Source organism: Trifolium pratense, linkage group LG5 (assembly GCF_020283565.1).
Source record: "Trifolium pratense cultivar HEN17-A07 linkage group LG5, ARS_RC_1.1, whole genome shotgun sequence".
Lineage (NCBI taxonomy): Eukaryota > Viridiplantae > Streptophyta > Magnoliopsida > Fabales > Fabaceae > Trifolium > Trifolium pratense.
The window spans coordinates 57,427,193-57,452,428 of record NC_060063.1 but is presented as its reverse complement, the minus strand read 5'-3'; the positions used below and the strand labels follow the sequence as shown (position 1 = coordinate 57,452,428).

Below are 25,236 nucleotides of genomic sequence, written 5' to 3'. Positions count from 1 at the left end.
AACAGGTGTCTGACTATCATAGACTGTTTAACGGTAGATTGAAAATATGATCGACTATTTTAGTAGAAAGTAGATGAATACTGAAACTATTTTGAAATTTGAAATTCTCAATACAATTCATTCTTTTTTCTTAAGTGGGGAAACTTGTGGCACACACAAGGTGTTTCAAGAATCAAACCACTAACTACATGTTTAAGAGGCAAGCTTCCAAAGAGGCAAGCTTTTCTTGAAATCTCAACAAAGTTTATAGAACCTTTAGCAATGTTTTTAACACAATTTTTACAAATTTAGCTTCTATGTGCATATTTTAATGCTTTAGTAACTTGCAGGCATCGGTTGCGTCCCTTAAAAAATATTTGAATGAATTAGTGTTCGCTAAAATGCACAAGGTTGAGCGTCGAAAGAAAGCGAAAGAGGAGGAGTACTGAAGTACTTCTAATTTTAAGTTGGTATCATGTGTGTTATAATTAAGGATTTTCTGCAAGAGTTGGCTCTATCTCTATGGTGTATGTAGAAAAACTATAATTTTGGGTGTTAGGTGTTATGTATTTTTGGTGTATTCTGCTGTTCGATTTTAGTTCTTGTGCAAGAAAGATTATGTTTCAATTCAAGGTTAGTCCTCATGTTTTGATTTCTTTAATACTATCCCTTTTAATATAAAGCATAGAGCAATTTTTATACTTGTCTATCTATGAGTTCTTTCTATCGAAATTTATTGGATAAAATTTCCTACATTACTATATTTTTTTTATCATCTTAGAATGAATTAATTCTCTTTTCAATTTACAAAGTAAGTGGTTTTACATATAAACACAACTGAACTTAGTCATTCTATTCTTGAGGATGGATTCAAGGGAGGGCAAGCATGGGTTGTAGCCCCCCTCCCTTGCCAAAGTTTCTATTAGTCTAGGTTAGTCTTGTTATTGACATGAGACTGTTTGGATCGAAATATATATATTGTTAAGCATAAACGTGCTTTATTAACTAATGATAACAATACCAGCCCTTTTTATATATATAGGCCAACACACAATACAAGTAACTAACTATAACATTGCAAACTAGGCCTGTCCTCACGCGCGCGCCCCGAGCTTGATTTCTAGATGCCTTGCAGACCAGGCAACACTTAATAGTGCTACACACACAACAAGCTAAGCACAAGCAAACATACAAATTGCACGACTCCTAACATATATAGTTGTGGAAGCAAATTTGGGGTTAAAAAGGGGTAGTTTTAATTGAGATTAGCCACCAATTAACTGTGCTGGCAGTTAATATATGGTAGCAACTCCTATATTTTCTTGTAGCGACAACACAACCGAAAATATAACAAAGCACTTCTAGCTCGCCAAACAGACACCGGCAACCCAGATCGTGGCTTTAACAAACAGTTCACTAATAACCCAAACGAACCCATAAACAAATCCACGAAGAACACAAAGAAGCAGATTGCAGCGGTGCTAGTGACTAATAGTCAACAACAACCCAAATTGTAGAGTCACAACCACTACCACACCACCATCAAGGAAAGAACATGCAACTCATATCTAAAAAGTAGAAGGAAGAAGTATAACAAAAAATGTCATTCATATTTTTTTAAGGGTAAATGATCATTTACCCCCTGGAAAATAAGCGAATTTTCGTTTACCCCCTGTGTAGATTTTTTTTCTGTTTATCCCCCTGCAAAACATAGATTCCCTCATTTTGCCCCCTAGGTGTACAGCAGGACATGTGACTATGCACATATGCTGACGTGGCTTGTACACGTGGAAAAAAATCATTTATATTTTTTAAAAAAATTCCACGTCAGATAATATATTATTTTTTAAAAAAGAAATTCCTAAAATAAAAAAAACGGTTTTTTTTTCCTAAAATAAAAAAGAACGAATTTTTTTATTTTGCACCAAAAATAAAGATTTACTCCAAGACTTACTCCCAAATAAAATTTATTTTTAAAATAAAAATTTTAAAGATTTATTTTCAAATCTTTTTTCATTAAAGAAAAATAGAATCTTTATTTTATAAAAACAAAACCATTTTATGTTAATATTTTTGAATTAAAAAAAAAAGGTACCGTAAAAAAAATAGAAAAAGAAGTTTCAGTTTTCATCTTCTACCAAAACTATTTGCCCTAGAACTAGAGATAACGAAGTAGAAGAGGACTCCAGCGATTGAAGAAGACGACGATGAATACGATCACGACGGTGGAAGCAAACGATTTTCGGCGAAGCCTGAACCATGAAGAAGAAGTAAAGTAAAGTTATGCAGAAAAAAGTAAAGTTTTGTTTTTAAAAAATAAAGATTCTATTTTTTTAAATTAAAAAAGATTTGAAAATAAATCTTTAAAATTTTTAATTTAAAAATAAATTTTATTTGGGAGTAAATCTTGGAGTAAATCTTTATTTTTGGTGCAAAATAACAAAAAATTCGTTTTTTTTTTATTTTAGGAAAAAAAAAATTAAAATTTATGCAGAAAAAAGTAAAGTTTTGTTTTTAAAAAATAAAGATTCGATTTTTTTTTAATCAAAAAAGATTTGAAAATAAATCTTTAAAATTTTTAATTTAAAAATAAATTTTATTTGGCGGTAAATCTTTATTTTTGGTGCAAAATAAAAAAAATACGTTTTTTTTATTTTTAAAATAATATATTATCTGACGTGGAATTTAAAAAAAATATATAGATGCTTTTTTCCACGTGTATAAGCCACGTCAGCATATGTGCACAGTCACATGTCTTGTTGTACACCCAGGGGGCAAAATGAGGGAATCAATGTTTTGCAAGTGGGTAAACAAAAACAAAAATCTGCACAGGGGGTAAACGAAAATTTGCTTATTTTGCAGGGGGTAAATGATCGTTTACCCAAATGATTATGACTTGTTGATGGTATAAATGTTTTTACACCGACATGTATGAAAATTAACTTGAACTGTAATATTATTTGTGAATATAAACGCAATATAGGTGTCGTTGCTACTACGGATGTTGTTGAAGCTTGCAAGGATGTTAACATAGCTGTTATGCTTGGTGGATCCCCAAGGAAGGAAGGAATGGAAAGAAAAGATGTAATGTCTAAGAATGTTTCAATTTACAAGGCTCAAGCTTCAGCATTGGAGGAGCATGCTGCTTCAGATTGTAAAGTTAGAAACACTTTCTCATCTTCTTTATAGTTAGCCCCTCTAAGTTACAAAATTTAATCCCTAAGACTTAAATAATTGGTTACTAAATTGTTAGGTAAATAGTGAATTGTTTTAGTCCCTCTTGTATTCTTGAATTCCAATTATTTCTGAATGCAGGTGGTAGTGGTTGCCAATCCAGTAAACACAAATGCTCTAATTTTGAAAGAATTTGCTCCATCAATCCCTGAGAAAAATATAACATGTCTTACTAGACTTGATCACAATAGAGCACTAGGCCAAATCTCTGAGAAACTAAATGTTCATGTTAGTGATGTGAAAAATGTCATCATTTGGGGTAATCACTCCTCAACTCAATATCCTGACGTTAACCATGCAACCGTGGCAACGAGTAATGGACACAAGTCTGTCAGAGAATTAGTTGCTGATGATTGGTACCTTAATTTCAAACCATCTCAACAATTTATTTTTTTTTTTAAAATTAATCTTCTGGTTCCCGGGAGAATGACCCCCCCAGTAATCTAGGTTTTGGTTGTGAGGTAAATAAAGTCTAGCCAAGATTTGTTTCCACTAGGAATTGAACTCGGATTTTCTCGAACGATTCATTCTAGGGGGAACTCATTAATCACTTCAGTTCGATTCTTGATAGGAACAATTCTTGACTAAACTTTACATACTTTGCGGCCGAACTCTAAATTACACTCCTTTCTCTGAAAACTAGATAGTTAATAAAAAAAAAAAGTATGCTCAAAATATTTCAAGCATATGCAAAGAGAAATTTCCTTCATTATGAAATTAAGTGATTTTTTTCTTTTCCATTTGGCTTAGGCTAAATAGTGAGTTCATCACAACTATTCAGCAGCGTGGGGGTGCAATTATCAAAGCAAGGAAGCTGTCTAGTGCATTATCAGCAGCAAGTGCTGCTTGTGATCATATACATGATTGGGTTCTAGGTACACCAAAGGTTGGTTATAAATTTCTAAATTAATTTATCTCAAGTAGAATTAATTTCACTTATGTTTTGTGCTTTATTGAATTATTATTGTTAGATTTGAATGATCTATTTCAGGGAACATGAATATCCATGGGAGTGTATTGTGATGGGTCTTATGGTATTCAATCTGGCCTCATTTACTCTTTTCCTGTTACATGTGACAAAGCAGAATGGAATATTGTACAAGATAATATACATTGTTTTTTCTTAGACACTATATACCACAATGGATTTTATGTTTAAAATTCTTCATTTTTGTTTTTCTAGTTCTAGCAAATGGTTAATAATTTGTTTAAAAAATGTATTTATTTGATACTTTGACAGGGCTGAAGATAGATGAATTGTCAAGGGAAAAGTTGGATAAAACGGCCCAAGAACTGATTGAGGAGAAAACATTGGCTTACTCATGCCTTTAATTTGGCCCAAAATAAATAATCTGTATCTTAGAATTGTAATTGTAATTATTATTGTTATTTTTTAATTAAAATGTTTAAGTGAATGTGTAACCAAAATGTTTAAGTGAATACAGACACTTAAAAAAAAATAAAAAATGTTTAAGTGAACTTATTGTCAAATTTCATTCATGTCTTGCTTGAGTTGAGTAAGAAAAATAAATGTGTTGCTTTACTTTTAATAATTTTGAAGAGAAGTTATTTAAAAAAAAAAGAATAAATTAGGAGAAGAAGTGTATACCCTTTGCTTAGTGAGTGATCGATGAATTAGAAATAAAAAAGAAGGATGGCGATGCAATGTAGAAGAAGGGCACTGTGGCGGTGGCTGTTACAACAACAACAACAACAAAGCCGATCTTCCTCTTCCTCTTCCTCTTCCTCCGTCGTCGTCGATGAACATCTTCAACAACAACAAGAGGTTTTGGTTAAAGGAAATGGATACTCCAGATTCACTCTTCTCAACAGACCCTCCGCTCTCAATGCCATCAACACCTCCATGGTTAATTCATTCTTCTTTCTTACTTAGATTAATTAACACTTTATATGCTATTTATTTATTATAAGCTGCTGCAAATTAACTCTATCTTTGCTTCTGCTCTCACTAAATTTGATTGATTCCTAGTTAATTCATTGACTTAAAAATAAACTGATTTATGTTTATCCAAACGGGGCATAGTATATATGGGTGACGTGTGTGTTTATTAAGATCTTTCAGGCGGCAAGACTGCATCAACTTTATAAAAATTGGGAGGATAACCATGATATATATATATAAAAAAAAACATGATACGATTGTGTAAAGAAAAAACACATGATGCCATATTTCTTACACATCAAATTGATCCTAAATAATGGTATAGAATATTTTGGTACAGTCATTACATCGTTATCAAATTCTAAAATTAAAAAAGACACGAATCTTAGAATTGATTTGTTTCATCAATATTCAAATGATCCTCAGAAAAAGAAAAAAAATAGAATGATGATATTTTTTTTTGGTTACAAAATAGAATGATGATATGATTAATTGTAATTGTGATTGTAATTATAAAAAACTACAAAATAAAACCAAGATACACCAAATATCTTGTTTGTTTTTAATTTTTTTTCCTACTATAAATATATTAAGCGCGTTATTCTTAAACTATCCAAACACAAAACACAACATAACTACCTCGCCTTTAACTCAACTAAGAAAACCACAACAACGAACAATGCATCAGAAGACAATTGACATGGCTGCCGCCGCTGCCAGAACACTATGGCCAACTCAGTGGACTCGTGAAGACAACAAGCTTTTCGAGAAAGCTCTAATTACTGTGCCGGTGCATTCATCTAACCGGTGGGAGGAAATTGCCGGACACGTTCCCGGTAAGTCAGCAGCACAAGTGAAGGATCACTACGAGGATTTGGTCCATGATATTTTGGAAATTGAATCGGGTCGGGTTGAACTTCCAAACTATCCTGATGACCTGGATGTGAATAGTGGCAGTAGAATGTCTAGACACGGTGATAACGAGAAGCAGAAGAAGAGGAAAGGAAAACCATGGACCGAAGAAGAACATAAGTATGTTAAAGATTGTACTATAATTATTTTTTGTGATATGTGATTGAACTAACATATTTTTGTTTCATGGTTTCTGATTTTTCTTTTTTGAACGGCAAATATATTATTAATAAGGAATACAAAGATTTTTTTTCATGGTTTATGATCTTAAATATTACATATGTTTGATGTGACAGGTCGTTTCTTTCTGGGCTTAAGGAATACAAAGAAGGGGAATGGAAACTCATTTCAATATACTATGTTAAGACAAGAACACCAACACAAGTAGCAAGTCATGCTCAAAAGTACTTTCTTCGCAAGAATGAAGCGAATAAACATAAAGAGAGGAAAAGATCAAGCATTCATGACATTACATTGGAAGATAGTAACTCAGCTCCAACGCCTATTGATCGGAATTGTGTTCTGCCTCCCGGTGTTGGTTCATTGCACCAGTCTGAATGAATGTATTATTTTCCCTCCAACAGTATGCAAGATCAAATGGGTTCACAAATGCATTATTAGATTCTAAGTTTTTTTTTTTCAAGTAGTCTGGTGACTAAAAAATTCACCTAAAAGGTGAATAAATAGAGTGTCTCAGGTTCGAACTCAAGCTCTTGCAAATATAGGTTAGAAAATGCATTATTAGATTCTAAGTTGTTTTTATTTAATGTTTTATTCTAAGTTACTTTTAGGAATTAACTGATTATAATTCGTATTCAACTTGGTGTTGGATTTAATTTAGTATTGAACCATCGACTTTTTTATGTAGTATGCCACATGAACTATGCAGCAGAACATTATTGTACTACTAGCGGTGCAAAAAAAAATCACTTTTAAAATTTATTCTATAACTCTTATGTATTAGATGATATAAATCAGATGTTATTTATTCAATAAATATAATACTAAGTTTATAGTGCATAAGTGAAATATATTTTTATTAAGCATAAATTTATTTTAATAATTTTCATCTTCTACCAAAACTATTTGGCCAAGAACTCGAGATAACGAAGACGAAGAGGACTCCGGCGATTGAAGAAGACGACGATGAATACGATCACGACGGTGGAAGCAAACGATTTTCGGCGAAGCCTGAACCATGAAGAAGAAGTAAAGTAAAGTTATGCAAAAAAAAGTAAAGTTTTGTTTTTAAAAAATAAAGATTCTATTTTTTTTAATTAAAAAAGATTTGAAAATAAATCTTTAAAATTTTTAATTTAAAAATAAATTTTATTTGGGAGTAAATCTTGGAGTAAATCTTTATTTTTGGTGCAAAATAACAAAAAATTCATTTTTTTTTAAAATTTTAGGAAATAAAAAATTAAAATTTATGCAGAAAAAAGTAAAGTTTTTTTTTAAAAAATAAAGATTCGATTTTTTTTTAATTAAAAAATATTTGAAAATAAATCTTTAAAATTTTTAATTTAAAAATAAATTTTATTTGGCAGTAAATCTTTATTTTTTGTGCAAAATAAAAAAAATACGTTTTTCTTATTTTTAAAATAATATATTATCTGTCGTGGAATTTTAAAAATATATATAGATGATTTTTTTCCACGTGTATAAGCCACGTCAGCATATGTGCACAGTCACATGTTTTGTTGTACACCCATGGGGCAAAATGAGGGAATCAATGTTTTGCAAGGGGGTAAACAAAAAAAAAAATTGCACAGAGGGTAAATGAAAATTTGCTTATTTTCCAGAGGGTAAATGATTGTTTACCCTTTTTTTTAAATAGACTGGTCAAAAACATTTTTTTATAATGAGGTCTAAAACATTTTTATGTATGTAGCTCTCATGATATTTTTAGATAAATAGACATATAATAAATGTGTGACGTAAAGTTAGTCATTGTAAACATAAACTTATGTCTTACTAACATATATAAACATATGCGAATTTAACATCAGAAGCACCAGTGGTCTAGTGGTAGAATAGTACCCTGCCACGGTACAGACCCGGGTTCGATTCCCGGCTGGTGCAGTTTATTTTTTAATTTCGACCTTTCTACAAACTTGGGCTGATTTGGGCTTACTTCAATAAACTTACTTGGGCTCTGCTTTAATTCACAATTCTTCAAATATTTTTTTGTTACACTTTCTGAAAATTAATTTTATTCTATTCTTTTAATAGACAATTCTGTAGGAAAAAAAAAAAAAAAAAACAAATTTTTTCAGTAAGTTTCTTCAAAATAATTTATAAATTTTCTATTTTGCCATGCTCAAACAAACACAAATTTTGCAAAAAAAAATTAATAATAATAATAATTGTATACATTATTGCACACTTTGTGACTGGTATAGAAAAAGAAAGAGACAAAACAAAAATAACTTAATAAAAAAAAATTGACTGATTATTTGTTTTTGTATAAACGAGAATCGTCATCCTCGAGTCGAGAATAAATGCTTGGTAAAATTCTATTATTCAACTGTTTGTACGCTACTATACGTATATTTTAAAATTTAGACTTGAGACTTCTTGTTAAGATATAAGAGACTCGTATTACTTCATTACATAAGACTTGAGAATACATGTTGACATTTATTTATGAAAAATGTACATGGGTTTAGACTAAAAAATTAATAATGAGCTATATATTTATTATAATAATTTTTTAGGTACCTTGAAATTAAGTTGGGTACAATACTTGTAGACTAAATTCATTTAAAATTAAAATTTCTTTTAAAATAAATTAATATAAAAATGTGATATCACATTGAATTTTATTTAGAGGGTAGTATCTAATTTTTAAGATACTAGAGTGTTCACTAAGAGAATTTTTCAAAGAAGTATGTCTTATAAAAGTTTGATAAAATTTACATGTTATGACCTAATTAAGAATATCAAGCAAGATGAACCCTATATTTGATATGGAATCTTTGAGCCACATGTTCTTTCCAAGTAAAGAATCTAACATATAAAAAGGAAAAGAAAAAAATATTACTTAAATCCTAAACAAAAGAATACTTTTTTTTTTTGGTATAGAAACAAAAGAATACTTTACTTTCACCAAAGAAATAGATATACTCACTCCCTAGGCCCACATTCTATATTGAAATATATACAAATATATTCATTGATGTTGTGATAATTGCTAGGTTTGTTGTCAATCATTCTCAAAATACAAAAACATCATGGGGATGATCATGAGTTATATGGGAGGATCAGGTTTCATTTTCTTTTGTTCTCTACCTTTATTTACATTGGTATTTTATTGCTAAGTTATGTTTAATTTTTTCTTTATCATCGATCTAGCACCGATGTTTCAGTTTAAAAGTGTATATAATGTCCGACACGTGTTAGTGTTAAACACTAACACATCAAATTCAATTATTTTATTTTTTAAAATTATTATCGGTTTCAAAATATGAGTGTCAATATCTTATTTGGTGTATGTGCCGGCACTTTATAGATTATTATAGTAATATATATTTGTTTGAAATTAATGGTTTTGAACTATAATTTGTTATTATATCTTAGGTGAGGGATTAGCATCCCAGGCTTTAAGTCTTGTATCAGGAGCACTCTATGATCAATTTTTGGAGAAAGAAGTCAAAAGCTTTGATGCCTTCCACACTGCCATTCTTGATATATTCAAGTAAGCATACCATATTTCAATGGAAATTTTAATCATTCCATTTTACTTGTCAAAAGAAAAGAAAAATTTATCTATTTCAAACCACATTTGATATAAAATTTGCTTATAGTTTTTGACTTTTTTTTTTTTCTTTTTTACTAGCACTATCAACATGGCCTTGCCTGGTAAGCATTATGATGTACCATCAAACAAGGAGATTAAGGTCAATTAATTAACTATTCCCTTAACCACTTTTTCTTTTTCTTTTTTTAATCTACATTCATCTTTCATTAACTAACATATTTTCATTAAACAGAACTTTTTCAAACAATGGAATGAATCCAAGGAAGAAAATAAGAAAAATATTTTCACAGATTTCATGATTAAGTATGTAAATATCAGCAAAGTAGATGATTCAATGATGATCACTGGAATAGTGGCACCTCCAGCAGCTATGGTAGCCAAAAGATCAGGACAATCAGTTCCTCAGTTAAGTGCTTTGAAAGTCATTCCTGATGTTATCTTTGTACCAACTGCTACAATTTTGGCTCTCATTGCTGTCAAGGTTACTAAAAGAATGTCAATCAAGAAAATGCATCCTATTTAATTTTCATTCTTAATGTAATGTAATAGTATGACTAATCTCGAATTGCTTGTGATTGTGAAATGTTAAGTAATTGTGAACTTTAAATTATTGAGCAAGTATTAACTTTACACTTTATAGACTAATGCGACCAAAATTGTATTTCTTCGAATGAGCATAACCTTCATTTCGAAACATGTCAAAGGGAAAGAAGGTATAGCGCAATAATTCCGACAAGAAATGGTTTTTCATGACTAAAGAATATCAACATCATGTTGCAAAAGAGCGGAACACGTGCTCGGGATTTACACTTTTCTCACAGATATCCTCTTCCGCTTTGAACCAGATTTTTTTCCTTTTCCTTTGTTCCAAGGTATATTTGACGTCAATGTAGAACATGGTCTCAAAGTATAATGCACAGCATACACAGAGGCCTTAGGTTCTGACACTTGAAACTCGGAAATTGCTACATTCTCTTCAATTGATTCGATTTTCTTTACAAGTTGATTTCCAACATTTTCTAATTCATGCAATTCTTCCTTGGCTACCTGATATTGTGTAAATATTAAAACAGGCCAAAATTACAATAGAAAATCAATCTTGGATCATTATTATGAACTTTAGTGCAGAAAAACGAACATTGACATAATCAATCAACAAATCCAACCAATAATGGAGTATATAAAGAACAAGCTCCATCCACCAAGCGTTACCAAAAATATAGACAAAGAAATTAGAGCAATGATAAACTGGATAAAACTTAGGTGGCATCTTAGTCATTTTGAACAACTTCCTTCATGAATGAATCGACAGACGAACCGGCAAGAAGTGGAAAACTATTTGACATAGCAAATATCGAGCATACAAACACAAACTTGTTCATAACTATCAGAAATACACTACAGAAAAATAACAAATATACAACTTGAAATTATATAGAGCTTTAGTATAGTAAACTTACATTGTCTCGTAGATCATCCACTTCAGGCCTATCAGTGTCTTCAATAAAGGGAACTATCCTATCATCACCTGATGATGCATTTCCTGGCATAAGTAAATATCCAATTAGAACCTCAGACTGAAGCTGAGATAAGAAATGAGTTAAACTAACTGGAAAATGTATTTTTGTTACCAGCAGGAGAACCAGGCTTTAAATCGGAATGATTAAGTCCATCAGATGGTTCGAGTGCGCTCAATTGATTTACAAAACAAAACCTTCCTGGATTTTCACTAATCACTTTGTCATATCTACTTTTCAAATTTTGAACTTGAGACTGTATAGCTGTAAGCTTTTGAATGGTGGCCTCCCAGGACATGTCATTATCATAACAATCTACGGGATACCACAAATCATCGGAAGACGTGAACTCCACCAAATTTTCAATGTCGCCACCTGATATCATCAAAACCGGATGTAGAATAAGAAATCGCAAACTCTCGTGTAAACAAATGACTAAAACCTGTTTCTGAAAGCAGTCATATACGTAAAACATAAAAATACATAAGAAAAATGCGTATCCAATTCTTTTTATTCATTTCATTAGCAACAATGGATAGAGTTTTTCACAAGTTAAGAAACAAAAACAGCATCACATATATATCTGCTACTAACCTACGGCAACTTCTTGACAATCTTCCAAATCAACATCAACGTTATGATCTGCTTTCTTCTCTGCAAAATGACAGAAGTGAGAGACAGAAAATGATAAATAAAGAGAAAATATATTGAATACAAAAATATAGAAAGAAATGGCATACCATAGTAGGAGAGTAAAGTGTGGTTAGACATGTATGATGCTAAATCGCACTTCTCTTCAACTCTTTCTCGTCTTTTCCTCTTCATTACTTTATTCCTATGCATCCGACCAGAAATAGGTACTGATTTGATGTTAGTTCCATCTAATGTTAAGTGTACAAAATCATGCTCCTTTGTATGATTGAGTGCCGCAAGCTCTTCTTCATATTTATTTGCTTGAGACTGAAGTTGTTTCAGTTGTAACTCAACCCACTTACAGCGCCGTGTAATTGGGCTTATGAACCTCTTCCAATGATCTGTCGTCGCCCTTCTCTTTCTGAATGGTTAATACAGAAAATTGTAAAACATATAAACTATTGAAATTGAAATTGAAATTGAAATTCAAACAAAGAAGACATTATCAATTGTAGTCATCATGACCAAAGGTGAAATATACCTTTTTCGGAGTGATTCATGCCAATCATCACACATTGAGGAGGATGCACCGTCAGCACACATTTGCGATTCAACTTCTTGATCACCAAACGAAGCAGCTACCGCATTCTCTGAGCCTGATCCGGTATCACCAAAGGAGCTAGAACTAGAACTCACAGTAAGATCCTCAAACAAATCTTGCACCACCACAGCTTTGCCAGAATGTTTGCACTCAGTGATATTAACTTCTACATCCTCATTTCCATTGCACAGAGAAACTCGTTCAATTGGTATCGTTTCCCTGCCACAATCATCACCCCCACATTTTTCTACTCCCAAAAATTCAGGTGCATTTATATTCTCTAATCGGCTATTTAGCTCCAAATCCGGGACCGCGCACATTTTCACAAATCTCGCAACCATCACTGCTAAGAGATCATGCAAAAACCAAATTATCATCATAAAAAAACATATTAATCAAGGAAAATACATCAGTAAAACTACTACATTCTTCACAGTATAATAACTGTAAACACTTTTATAATTTAACTGAAATTTGTATATATATATTCAAGATAAATTACACACGAACGAAAGGTATATGGAAAACAAGTTGCGCCGTTAAATCTTTCTGTATAGCAAATTAACGGTAAACACATCCACATCTTGAGGGATTATGTGGTCATGACTTATATATTATTTGTATCAAAGAATTTGTTGAAATACAGTAACCATAGGCACATCACAACACAAATCTTGACACAAAAGAGGTATATAAAACACCCCATTTTTTTATATATGATAATAGTATCAACAAATAACATCACAAAATAACCACAAAATCCCCAATTTTGAAGAGTATAACAAAATCCCCAATTATGGACTGATAAAAAACCCTAACAGTGATTTTACAACACAAATGCAATTACTCATAGTCTCAATTGCATAATCGATCAACAAATTTAATACAATTAGAGTCAAATAAAAAAAAAAACCGAAATCATGATTTGAAAACCCTAACAATGGAGAATAAATTAGAAAAGGGAAAAATGGTGAATGTTGTGCATTACGATAAAGTGAGTGATGAAGTCAAAATTGAGAATTGAACTCAGAAATCGTTGGAAGAAAATGATGATGACACATAAAAAGGAAGAAACTTGGGCGCAAAGTAACAGAAAGAGAAGAATCAAAGTTTGCACCTTTTTCGGTTCCGATTGACACGTTTTTATTGGCTAGCCGTTTAACGTTTTTTTTTACTAATTCTTAGTTAAATTTAATCTAATTATATTTTTTCACTACTAACCGACAGGTGGTAATAGTCTTTCATCCCTTTAATTATGTAGTTAGAGGTTCGATTTTTGGCTCATGCATATTGAGAAAAAAATTTGAGAAAAAAACTCACCTTGTGTGTCCCAAAGATTCCCCGACAAAAATTAATCATCACTAACAACATTGAAAACTCCGTACCAATATCATTATAACCCAAAAACTTTGTATAAGTTTTTTTTTTGGCTTTCACCACCAGTTTAATCTGGTTCGGGAGGTCAGTTCTGACATCGAGTGATTTCAGCCTCTTTTGATCGCAGTTACAGAGGATCGAACTGTGGTCCTCCCTATTAAGTTCAGCGTCAATCACCACTGAACCAACAAGGTTGTATACGTTATCTTTTAGATTGTATGGCTTTTTGGAAAGAAAAAAAAATTGTTTTGAATGGTGAGTTTCTGGAAACCTATTATTTATAAAATTGGCAAATCTATTATTATATAATATTATCTTTATATAAAAAATATTATTTAAAAATACTCATGCAGATCTTGTATAAAGAAAAAAAAGATACTCATGTAGATATTAATTGACATATAGTTTATTTTCAAAAAAAAAATATTGACATATAGTTTTCTTTATTTTTTTATAATAAGACAGGTTTTTTTTTTTTGGGTACATAATAAGACAGTTTTTTAATTTACATAATTTGATGCATTTATATGCATGTGTGAAATTTTATTTAGAAAAGGAATGCATATGGTTTGGGTATCTTTAAAAAATAACCATTTATATATAGGCTTCAATCTTGAGCACCTTTTCTTAATGAAGGGGAGTTGCACAACACGAAATGCTATTCTCGCACTTTCTCGTTGAATGAAGATCGATAAATCGTATTGTACTCGGAGAAATTATAATATGAACCGTCTAATCTTCATCCAACAACCAATGTTCCTAAATGGTTTGAACCAACCATGAATGATTTTGATGTGATTCTTTTTCTATTAGTACAAACAAGTGTAGTACATTTTCATGTCCATGCTACAAAGTACAAAGCTATTGTTGATGAACCATCATGAATATAAGATGATTCTACTATGAAAATTTCATAAGTATTTTCATAATACATATGTTCCTTTCTCAATGATTGACATGGTTACAAACCATAACAATAAAGAATACTTAACAATAATAGCCTTAAAGCAAGATCATAATTTTGTTCCTAGCTAATATTTTTGCTGTAAATATTGCAGCCTTATCTCAAGTGCATACAACATCAGAATAAAATCCTACTATCACTCTTCTTTCACAGCTTTGTATGCTTAATAATTCAACATCAAAAACTTCAAATTGTTTTGAGCTGAAAAATGTTGAAGGTCCTACCTGCAGAATACAAAACATCAAACATCATGTTACTCAGGAATTCACTGCAGTTACAACTCACAACAAAATGTAACTCGGAAACTATTAGCAACAATCATGAACTATTAAGAAAAGGTGCTCAAGATTGAAGCCTATAATACATGGATTTTTTTTATCAAGAAGTGTATCCACGAGGAGGCCCTGGAAGAACTGGTAAGAGACGAAGTTATCCATTTTGGTTCTATATTTGTTTGGATAAAATGCTTAGCTAGGGGAGGAAGCCCTGGTAAACCCAAACTCGGTCATGAGGTAAGTAAAGGTTGACCAAGGATTCTTCCAATCAGGATTTGAACTCAGGTTCTCCTGAACGATTTGTCCTTAAGTGGAGCTCATTAACCACTTATATGCACAGTTTTGAATTGTGGTTCATAACCACAATTGTGGCCATAATATAAAGATTTGTGTGATCTCAACAACTACATCGTGAAAACAATTGATGTTGCATCACTTACGTTTATCAGAAGTATCAAGAATCACAATATAATCGCAACCGCAATTTAAAACATTGCCTATACATAAGGAAAGATAAAGACAAGGCAAATTTCATTGACCTTAGCATAAGTTCTTATTGGTCATTATCAAACATAGAAATACTCTGAGGTACATTGGTGAATGGAGATAAAAGAAAATAAGAGATGTACCGGGGGTCCAAGATCAGGAGGAATGATTATTCTTCTCTTTCCACCTGCTTTCATGTCTCTAATTCCTTCCTCAAATCCTACATCAGAAAAAGTAGAGAAAGATGAAAAAAGCAGGCGAAGAATTAGTGCTTTTTGTCATACAATCTGACAGGACTTATAATACTAAATCTGATTATTTTCTAACCTGGAACCAAAGCCTTGTTACCCATGCGAATTTTAGCAGGAGTGCCTTGCAAATAAGTACTGTCAATACGGCGGCCAGATTCGTTATAGCCAACATAGTGAAATGTGACCTACAAGGCATGATATAATGTAATTAAATAATAGTAAAAAATTAGTGAGTATAATTTGTGTGTTAAAGTCAAGTTTTAAACATAATCATTCAAGCATCGATTTCCAATTTTCCTCATCTCAACAAACTCAAAGTATATCGAGACAATTCTAGTTCTCATTTTGGTAATCACAATGCCTAATTTTTGTGTAAGCTTATTCTCCCAAACAATTAATGTAAAATTACAACGAAAGAAATAGTCGATTGAAAAGAAAATAAAATAAAAGAAAAACCTGCTGACCATCCTTTGGACAATCACCTGTACCAACTTCATAATCTCGGTATATTAGCCCTGAATCACGCGTTATATAGTTATCTGGTGTTATCACTTTAACTTCAAAACCTGAAAAGTATATTAATAAACCAGAACATCATATCCAAAAGTTTGAGGACAAACAAATACCACACTAGCTTCCTAACTTTTTCACGCTAAAATATCGATAGAAAATATAGCTGTGACATTTACAAGAAGCATCACAGGGTAAAAATGTAATCGAATTTTTCTTATTGAACTTATAAAGTAACATAATCATGTATGAAAAAACAATGATTATTACCTTCTCTAATAAAATTTGGGAAGTCGTCTGGTGCATTGTTTTGTTTTTGTATATTCTTATTTTGTTGTAGCACACGTTTTTCATTATACGGATTAATACTTTTGGTCTTCGCATGAGAAGATAATGTTGGAAAAACACAAGTTGAGACCAAAACAGAAATCATAAGTTTCCTCCTTAATACTTTCTCATCCTGCACTCTATCCATACAAACAAAAATCCACTCAGTAGAATACTAAATGAAATGTTAATCAATTCAAGAGAAAAGAAGGCCAATCCTACATGTAATCCTTCGGTTTTTGATTAGTGCTTCGATGAGTTGATTCTCCTTGTCCTTGTACAGCACAAAGGAATTTTACTGCCAAAAGAGGCCAATGATTTGTTAGAATAGCGAAATAGGTTCTAAAGTAGGCAGATAAATAAATGCACAAGAACACAACAATTGATCACATAGTTCAACCAATTGTGCCTAGGTCTCCGACAACAGAGTGACTGTTGTAGTTTACTATCTACGACTACATAGTTCAGCCAATTGTTACAAAACACAAACTTTTGGTCAGTTTGGATTGACTTATTTAAACTTATCTACTAGCATGAACACTATTGACACTGTTTGGGAGAACTTAAGAAAACAACTTATTTTCAACTTATTTCCATTAGTTGTTTTCATAATCTCTCCATGATAGCTTATGAAAACAGCTTATAGACTATACAAAAACAATTAGACTTTATTTTATCTTGTGTTATAGAAACAGCTTGTTTAAATGATAAACGTTTATGATATAAGCTGCAAAATAAGCTATTTATCCAAACAAGGGTTTGTTTAAATACAATGGCTCAATTCGCACCGCTGCACCCCTAACCCTCCTAGTCATATCTCAACAAACGAATGGACCAAACCCAAAATGCAGATGATATCAGTCCCCACTTATCGAATCATACTTATCATTCTAAGTTTAAAAGTACCTGCAACAACCTCAATTCTCTAAAATTGTTGTAACTTTTTGAAACCATTAATTAACCTTACATAAACAATGCAAGCTTCAAGTAGTTCAAAGACCTAGCTTACATATCTTGAATTTTACTTTCAACTAACAGAATATGAAGATTCTAACAAAATTATTAACTTTAAAATTCAACTTTTTTGGAAACTCAACATTAAATATGATATCACATCCAAATTTCAAAGACCCGTTAACAAAAATATTAACTTTAAAATAAAAAAACAAACACAACCAATGAAGCACACAACAAAGTTTCTATATTTTGATATTGAAACACATAATTCTTATTTCATTACAGGAATTAAAGTGTCAGAGTCAGAGAGAGAGAGTTACACGGAAAAGATTGCATGAGTGAAGAAGAGGATGTTGAAGATAAGAGCAGTAGCATGACAGACAAGACAGGATGACTATAATAATATTCTCTGTTTGGTTTGGATAATAAGATTTTTTCAGAAAACAAACACAAGTCAGTTGAACATGACATTGCTCTTACACCCCCATTTTTTTTTGCTACAGCGCTGAATTGGGCTACAAAGAACAGGCCCAATTAAGTGCTAAACGCAGCCCATTCTAAGTTAAGAAAGTAATAAAACCATCACTTTTTCTTTTCTTGTTCAATGTAGATTTTTTTTTCTTGCTAAAAATATTTAATTTAGATTGATTTAATGATTAAATTTGATTTTAGATTTTTGACGAATTCGAAATTGGAAACTTGGCACCCAAGATACAAGCAAAATAATATCATTATCTCATAAAATAAAGGTAACATTTTGTTTCTTCTGCACTTCAATTTTATGCAAGCTTATCTTGATTTCACTAATTAGATTTTCTTGTATATCAGATTAACATTTAAAATTATATATATATGTTATGCTGTTTGTTTTCTTTTTTGCATATTTAACTTGCGAAAAATCTCTACCGATTATTGCTAATGAAATGAGAAAAAAGAATTAGATAAAAAAAATTCCTATGTATGTTTATGTTTTAGGTATATGACTGCTTTCAGAAACATGTTTTAGTTACACTTTTTACATAGAGTTTGTGATATCTTATTCTACAATCGGTTTTTAATGATATCAGGTGGTGACATTGAAAATTTGGTGGAGTTCGCGTCTTCTGTTGATTTGTGGTAGCCTGTAGATAGTTATAATAATGACAAGTCTTGGAATGCCATCATACAAAAACTTATAGCTATACAGTCTCAATCTCAAGTTCAAAATTTGAAAAGTAGATATGACAAAGTGATTAGTGAAAATCCAGGAAGGTTTTGTTCTGTAGATCAATTGAGCGCGCTTGAACCATCTGATGGACTTATTCATTCTGATTCAAAGTCTGCTTCTTGTGCTTGTTGATATTTAAATTTAAATAGTTTGTAAATATATACTCTAGCGTATTCTAGAATAATCTTAACATAGCACATTCCTTACATTTGAGCCTTCTGATGGACTTTCCGTGGTGCAGTCTAGACACGGTTTCAGCATGTCTCACTTATTTTTCTCCATTTCAATATGGTTTCTAGTACCTATTAAGAGGCAACCCTACACCGTGCTTACTCAGTGGACCCACCGTCCTCCGTGAGATATTTTTTCCGGTAAACCGTGTTTCAACTCCGGTTTGCCCCTCATTTACTGCTGTGCTAATTCTGGTACTATTTGGCCTAATCCGTTACCCAAAACTCTTATTTACTTAATACTTAATAGTGAATATATTGATATCAAATTCATTACAAAAATAAGAAATTATTACCTAGTTCAATACTTGAAATGATATATTTAACTAATAAAAGAAACTATACTAATGCCATTTCAATGCTAGATCAGAGAGTGCTTTCCTAGAGGAACCATTCTCACTTAGTGCATTAGCAGCACCATCTCTCAATTCTTCGATTCTCTTTCGTATTACAAAGCTTTCATCACCTTCCATGATTCTCTTTATAGCTTTAGCAACTTCCTCTCGTTTCACTATCCCATTTTCATCGTCAATTTTTGGCCTAACAGCCACTTTGAGCACATCAGTTAATAATTTTGCATTCATCTTCTGCTCAGCAAACAATGGCCATGCAATCACCGGCACTCCGTTAACCACACTCTCCAAAGTTGAACTCCAACCACAATGACTCAAAAATCCACCAGTAGAACCATGACCAAGAATCTCAACTTGTGGTGCCCATGATGTAACCTAACCACTAGTCCCTTTTCTTTAGTTCTTTCCAAAAATCCATTTGGTAAATACTCTAATGGGTCATCCTTTTGTCCACTAAAATAAGCAGAACTAGAATGTTTACTTGGAACTCTCACAACCCACAAGAACTTGTGTCCAATCATTTCTAAACCAAAAGCCAACTCATTCAACTGCTCATGAGAGAGTGTTCCACCACTTCCAAAAGAGACAAAAACAACAGAATTTGGTGGCTGTTTCTCCAACCACCTTAAAGAAACTGACATGTTTGCTTCACTGTTTGACTCATTCCTAATGATAGGTCCAACAGGATAAACACAAGGTTTCTGTCTCTCTTGAAGAACCCTTATAGCATCTGGTTCCAAATCTGTGAAAGTATTTATTATAACACCATCAAACAATGAGAGTTTTTGACACACATCAAGAATTGATTTGTAGGTGATGGAATATTTCGCAAGTGCACGAAAACCACGTAGTAATAAAAATATCGATCCACAGGGATTGTGTGATCAAACTAGTCGAATTGTGTTCATAGACATTTCACAGAAAATACACATAAATTGGGGGTATATTGAGTAATGAATTGCTGGAAAACGTGCTTTGATATAAAGGAAAAGCGAGGTAGAATCATCGGAATCATCTAGTCTATAGCTAAACCACATGCAATCTACTATGTCGTAGGAATTTACTCAAGTGTTCACAACTAGATCGACAAATTAGTGAATCGCAATCTCTTGTCAAAATCCACTCTATTCGTTGTCGATACTCCCCCGATCTCTCGGGCGGAAGCTACCTACAACGAATGATATTAACGCGCGTCAATCGTTCGCTACACTCTATGCCTCAATCTCTCGACCGGAGACACTCGAATGCTCAATACAATTCAGTTCAGAAATTAAATCAATACTCTCGCACGTGACTTAACTCGAAATCATTATAACACTAATGAAGGATTATAAAGCATTAAAAACAGAATTGCATTGGATGAACACTATAGAAAGAGTGAATTCTTACAACATTTGCAGATTACATTCAGTTGAACTACATCCTAAACTATCCTAGATTCTACCTTCAAAGGAGTTTAGCTCCTCATCGTGCTTCGTTCGCTTCCTCGCTTCATCGCCATGGCTTGTGGATCCATGCTCTCGACGTGCTTGGAGCTATCCTCTGGAGTCTTGAATCGCGATCTGGAAGTTCCAAAACCAGAATGTAGATCAATTTTGCAGAATTTTCCAACCAGAAAACAGAATTATGCAGAAAATATATATACAGAAGGCAACCACGCCGCGCGCCAGATCTACCACGCCGCGCGTGGTTGCAAATCCATCAACTACGCCGCGCGTAGTAACAGAATCACGCGGCGCGTGATCAAGTCAGAGAGCAATCTTCATCTTCATCAAGGCTTCACGCCGCGCGTGGTAAGGCATTACGCGGTGCGTGATCAGAGTCACAATCTTGGCTCTCTGTGAGCTCCATCACGCGGCGCGTGATGGGCTACGCCCCCAGCGTAGTGAAAATCATTCAAATCCTGCAGTTTTTCCTGTTTTCTTGCAAAACAAGTAATCAAGCTAATGGTTAGATTTCTCTTATATTTATTGCTAAAAACCTACTAAAATGCATCTAATGTTGCTAAAATAGGCATGGATTAGAGAGTGTGACGATTTGTCATCACAACCCCAAACTTAAACCTTTCCTTGTCCTCAAGGAAACAACTTTTACCTCAAGCTTTCGTGTCAAGACCTTGACATTTTCCTTAAAATCACTCGAATCATACATACGTGAGACTCACCTGATGATCAATGATCCACCTGCAAACAATGCTCAATTGCACAACCGTTCCCGCAAGACATTTTCAAGTAGTTCACACTTTTCGACCAAGGCTCTATGATTTCATCACACTCCTCACATGCACTCTTCAGTTTGGGTAATTCACTCAAATCAACACATCAATGCAAGTCAACAATAATTTTGCAAGTAGTCTAAGAATTCATTCGGTTCACTTTGTGCACACACATTAGAGGTCTTTTAGGGTTATAACGTGGTTTGGCTAGGGTGGATGGTGACGTTTTTGGATAAGTAGTAGAAAAACTTGGAGTTAGATCCCCCTATTAGTCAAAAAAACATTTCATAAACCAAACCCCTTTTTCCTTTGAACTATAGTGGACTAGAGAACTTTTTCAATCATCAAACAAAGTTTTGCAAGTCTTTGAATTCAAAGCTATCACTTCTTTTTGTACTTCTTTTCTATTTTTTCTTTTTTCACATTCATCTCTTTTTTCATTCATCATTTTTTTTTTTTTCTTTGCAACTTTTTGAAATTTTTCTCAATTTTTCAAATCAAAACTTTTTGTAAGTTCTCTAGTACCCTCACCCCAAACTTTATTTGTTGCTAATTCCAAAGAGCAACCCCAAACTTAGTAGTGAGCAATGCGCATCAACCACTAATTAGGTGCCTAACCTCCAAGAAAGTCATTCCTTTTTTTTCAACAAAAATTTCTCAAGGTTTTGCAAAAATAACATTTTCTTTTTCAGCTCAAATTGGTTAAGCAAAGGATAATTATATGTAAGGGTGGATAGAAAGGCTCAAAGGTACCAAGGAACATGCCTCGTGTGTGCTACAAGAGTACCAATCAAATAAAAAGACGACAAGCAAAATCGAGAGACAATACATGAGCGGATATCACACATAGAAAGAATGAGAGTGTTTGGCTCAATACCTCACGGTTGGGTCGAATCAAAGAACCGGTCAAAAAGTGTGCGTTCCCTTCCTTTGCCTCTTGATCACATGAGTGCAACAAGCTATTGCACTGCAAGTTTCACATATCACACACGGAGAAAATCAAGTAATTGATACTCAAGTAACTAGAAGGAACATGCCAAAATATTGAAACAAACTCTAGAAGTAAAAACCATTCCACAATTAAACAAAAGAAGATTCAAATTCAGAGTACACAATTAAAACATCCAGCCAATATCCAAGCAACATCAGAATATTATTACAAACCAAGCAAATAAAAGACAAAAAGTAAAGATAGAGATAGAGTAGGAGAATAGTAGCAGCAGCAGCAGAACAGCATCACCAACAATGTCAAACCGCGTCATCCGGCTGGCCAGTGAAGTAGTTTGTGAACGGGCTATTCAAATTCAAATTCAGCCCATCCACATCCAGCATTTCCCTCTCCATAGCAGCAGCTTCATCCTGCTCAACCCGGCGTCGCCTCTCGATCTCGGCCAACTCAGAAGCTCTCAAACCAGAATTGTATGCTTGTCTGGCCTGAAATGAGTTCAGCTCCCTCGCCTGATGCGCCTCCCAATCAGTATCAACGGGATACAAAGTCCCAAAAGTAGGAGGAGGGAAAGTAGACCGATAAGTCATCGCCTCGGTGTACATGGAAGAGGCGGTATCAAAGTAAAGATTCGGCAGTCCGGAATATTGAGAAATTTCCATTTGATGCAACATCGACGCAAGCTGATTCATATCATGAGAGTAACGAGGAGGGTCTTGAGCTGGTATATCGTGAGACTCATACGCCGGATCCCCCTGTTGATCCGGATGGTTACCCTCTTCAAACCGATTAATCTCTTCTTCCTCTCTCAAAGCCTCCTCCCTTGCAGCATTCCCCTCACCTCGGGGCACAATAGGTCCTCTCTCAAACTTTTTGATGAAGTATGATAAAGACAATGGACGGACGGGATGAAGATCACCTTCTTGCACATTCATGGGAACATTATTCGCCCTACACAAAGCAGCGATGAGATTGCAATGTCCCAAAGTAAAAGTCGGATTCGGATGATTGGCTATCTCATGAAGATCTTTTTGTAACCAATATCCCAGATTAATATACTTCCCTTCAACCAACAACCGGACCGCGTGAGCATTATCCAGCTGAATCTCGGAATTGTTGCCAACAACCCTCACATTTTTCAACCAAAATTCACCCCAAGCACGGTGAACCGGATTAAAACTTGTTAAGCTCAACCTTCTAGGAAGAGAAGCTGCTGAGTGGGCTAGCCACATTGCTCCCGGACGACATACTATCCTCTTTAGTTCCTCCCTAACTTCAATACCACTCTTGTCGATCCTTTCCCTATCACGCAAGAGTTCACACACGCCTCCAGCAGCACAACCAAGCAGATTGTTTATAGTTTCAAAAGAATAGCTCACCTTAACACCCCTAACCACAGAAACATATTCCGGAAACATAGGTTGATCCGGTAAATAAGCATTTGCAAAGAACTCCCTAGCCCACATCTGATTTCCAGGATTCACTTCATCTTTAATCATCAATTTATTAAATTTCTCCCATCCCCTAGACTTTATCTCATTCCCTAACTCAGCTACACCATTCAGCAAATCCTCACCAAAACCCTTCTCTTGATTAATAGTAAAGGTTCGAATTTGTGAGTACCTTTTCTCATGAACTTCACTAATGAAGTGGGGATGAACTTGTGGCCGGGTAACACTGCTCCGGCGAGGAGGAGATGCTTGAGCGGACCGAGAAGATTGGCCCTTGCTTGCACTCATCTTTGTTCTTGGTTTCTTGGGTGGCTCTTGTGTTGGGTTAGCATCACTCTTCTTCTTTCCCTTTCCGGTTAGCCGTGTCAACATGGTGATAGTAGATAGATTGAAATGGGTTAATCTTGAGAAAGTGGTGAAATGTGATGAAATGAGGGATTTGGAGTGAAATTAGGAGTGGGTGATATGGGTTTTATGTGAATGTGAAGGAAATGGGTGATAGAAAGTGATTAGAAGTGAAATTGGAGAAGTTTGAAGAGTGAAAATGGGTTGCCAATGGGGTTTTCCGTGTGGGAGACCGTGTGAATTGATGATGGGACGGATGGAGTGGTTGAGAAGATGAAGAAATTCAAATTTTACACGCTTTCCTGTGTAACCACGCCGCGCGTGACCCCTGCTACGCCGCGCGTAGTACCAATTGTAACGGTCAAGAACTTATTTCCTCAAGGCCACGCCGCGCGTAGTAACCATCACGCGGCGCGTAATCACTAGTCAGAGACTCCATATTTCTCCAGTATTCACGCAGCGCGGGATATACCCCTACGCCGCGCGTAACGCCTTCTGAAAACTTCTTCCTCTGTGATGAAGGATCACGCCGCGCGTGATTGTACTGCGCCCCTGGCGTAGTAGAATTCTGTTCTGCCCTGTTTTGCTTCCGTCCTTGCTCCTGCTGCACACCTACCTACATACTTCAAAACAACACAAACTAAAACATTAGAAACCGTTGGGTTGCCTCCCAACCAGCGCTTGTTTAACGTCCCGATGCTTGACGTTCCTTACCCCTAAGGGTTATGGAAAAGAAGTGCCACCATGTGGCAAGTAGTGTGCATTCCAAGGTAACTTAAGAGCATGTTTAACAATATGATCAT

At 33.8% G+C, this 25,236-nt stretch overlaps 5 protein-coding genes, 1 non-coding gene and 1 pseudogene across 6 annotated transcripts; 4 read left to right on the top strand and 3 right to left on the bottom strand.

Moving 5' to 3' along the window:
• Positions 1-221: 221 nt before the first annotated feature.
• Positions 222-4,704, top strand: LOC123883407 (annotated as a pseudogene).
• Positions 4,705-5,647: 943 nt separating this feature from the next.
• On the top strand, positions 5,648-6,933 carry LOC123883408 (transcription factor SRM1-like). Its single transcript, XM_045932196.1, has 2 exons — positions 5,648-6,148; positions 6,325-6,933. The coding sequence occupies exons 1-2, from the start codon at positions 5,796-5,798 to the stop codon at positions 6,587-6,589; spliced, it is 618 nt and encodes a 205-aa protein (XP_045788152.1). The 5' UTR covers positions 5,648-5,795; the 3' UTR covers positions 6,590-6,933.
• A 1,106-nt stretch (positions 6,934-8,039) lies between these two features.
• Positions 8,040-8,110, top strand: TRNAG-GCC. Its single transcript has one exon. It is a non-coding gene; the product is annotated as a tRNA-Gly (tRNA).
• Positions 8,111-9,167: 1,057 nt separating this feature from the next.
• Positions 9,168-10,406, top strand: LOC123883406. Its single transcript, XM_045932195.1, has 4 exons — positions 9,168-9,295; positions 9,608-9,725; positions 9,867-9,927; positions 10,021-10,406. The coding sequence occupies exons 1-4, from the start codon at positions 9,262-9,264 to the stop codon at positions 10,309-10,311; spliced, it is 504 nt and encodes a 167-aa protein (XP_045788151.1). The 5' UTR covers positions 9,168-9,261; the 3' UTR covers positions 10,312-10,406.
• On the bottom strand, positions 10,290-13,574 carry LOC123883405. Its single transcript, XM_045932193.1, has 6 exons — positions 12,480-13,574; positions 12,046-12,359; positions 11,900-11,959; positions 11,420-11,680; positions 11,249-11,331; positions 10,290-10,835 (listed from the first exon to the last, which is right to left on the bottom strand). Exons 1-6 carry the CDS (start codon positions 12,917-12,919, stop codon positions 10,593-10,595), a joined length of 1,401 nt encoding a protein of 466 aa, XP_045788149.1. The 5' UTR covers positions 12,920-13,574; the 3' UTR covers positions 10,290-10,592.
• A 1,206-nt stretch (positions 13,575-14,780) lies between these two features.
• On the bottom strand, positions 14,781-18,126 carry LOC123883404 (peptidyl-prolyl cis-trans isomerase FKBP20-2, chloroplastic). Its single transcript, XM_045932192.1, has 7 exons — positions 18,007-18,126; positions 16,952-17,027; positions 16,673-16,869; positions 16,349-16,458; positions 15,969-16,077; positions 15,785-15,861; positions 14,781-15,104 (listed from the first exon to the last, which is right to left on the bottom strand). The coding sequence occupies exons 1-7, from the start codon at positions 18,059-18,061 to the stop codon at positions 14,982-14,984; spliced, it is 747 nt and encodes a 248-aa protein (XP_045788148.1). The 5' UTR covers positions 18,062-18,126; the 3' UTR covers positions 14,781-14,981.
• A 1,247-nt stretch (positions 18,127-19,373) lies between these two features.
• LOC123886977 (hydroquinone glucosyltransferase-like) lies at positions 19,374-24,136 on the bottom strand. The gene is made up of 3 exons (XM_045936238.1): positions 23,791-24,136; positions 19,971-20,218; positions 19,374-19,851 (listed from the first exon to the last, which is right to left on the bottom strand). Exons 1-3 carry the CDS (start codon positions 24,134-24,136, stop codon positions 19,468-19,470), a joined length of 978 nt encoding a protein of 325 aa, XP_045792194.1. The 3' UTR covers positions 19,374-19,467.
• Between the last annotated feature and the right edge of the window lie 1,100 nt (positions 24,137-25,236).

Coding starts and splice junctions, on each gene's coding strand:
- LOC123883408 (XM_045932196.1), top strand. CDS start 5,796: ATGCATCAGAAGACAATTGACATGGCTGCCGCCGCTGCCAGAACACTA. Junction 6,149..6,324: donor TGGACCGAAGAAGAACATAA/GTATGTTAAAGA, acceptor TTGATGTGACAG/GTCGTTTCTTTCTGGGCTTA.
- LOC123883406 (XM_045932195.1), top strand. CDS start 9,262: ATGGGGATGATCATGAGTTATATGGGAGGATCAG. Junction 9,296..9,607: donor GAGTTATATGGGAGGATCAG/GTTTCATTTTCT, acceptor ATTATATCTTAG/GTGAGGGATTAGCATCCCAG. Junction 9,726..9,866: donor GCCATTCTTGATATATTCAA/GTAAGCATACCA, acceptor CTTTTTTACTAG/CACTATCAACATGGCCTTGC.
- LOC123883405 (XM_045932193.1), bottom strand. CDS start 12,919: ATGATGATAATTTGGTTTTTGCATGATCTCTTAGCAGTGATGGTTGCG. Junction 11,681..11,899: donor TTGTCAAGAAGTTGCCGTAG/GTTAGTAGCAGA, acceptor TGATGATATCAG/GTGGCGACATTGAAAATTTG. Junction 10,836..11,248: donor TGGATGATCTACGAGACAAT/GTAAGTTTACTA, acceptor ACACAATATCAG/GTAGCCAAGGAAGAATTGCA.
- LOC123883404 (XM_045932192.1), bottom strand. CDS start 18,061: ATGCTACTGCTCTTATCTTCAACATCCTCTTCTTCACTCATGCAATCT. Junction 17,028..18,006: donor ACTCATGCAATCTTTTCCGT/GTAACTCTCTCT, acceptor CTCTTTTGGCAG/TAAAATTCCTTTGTGCTGTA. Junction 16,078..16,348: donor GTCCAAAGGATGGTCAGCAG/GTTTTTCTTTTA, acceptor CATGCCTTGTAG/GTCACATTTCACTATGTTGG.
- LOC123886977 (XM_045936238.1), bottom strand. CDS start 24,136: ATGATTAAAGATGAAGTGAATCCTGGAAATCAGATGTGGGCTAGGGAG. Junction 20,219..23,790: donor TCCGGTTCACCGTGCTTGGG/GTGAATTTTGGT, acceptor ATACTTTCACAG/ATTTGGAACCAGATGCTATA. Junction 19,852..19,970: donor GACACAAGTTCTTGTGGGTT/GTGAGAGTTCCA, acceptor ACTAGTGGTTAG/GTTACATCATGGGCACCACA.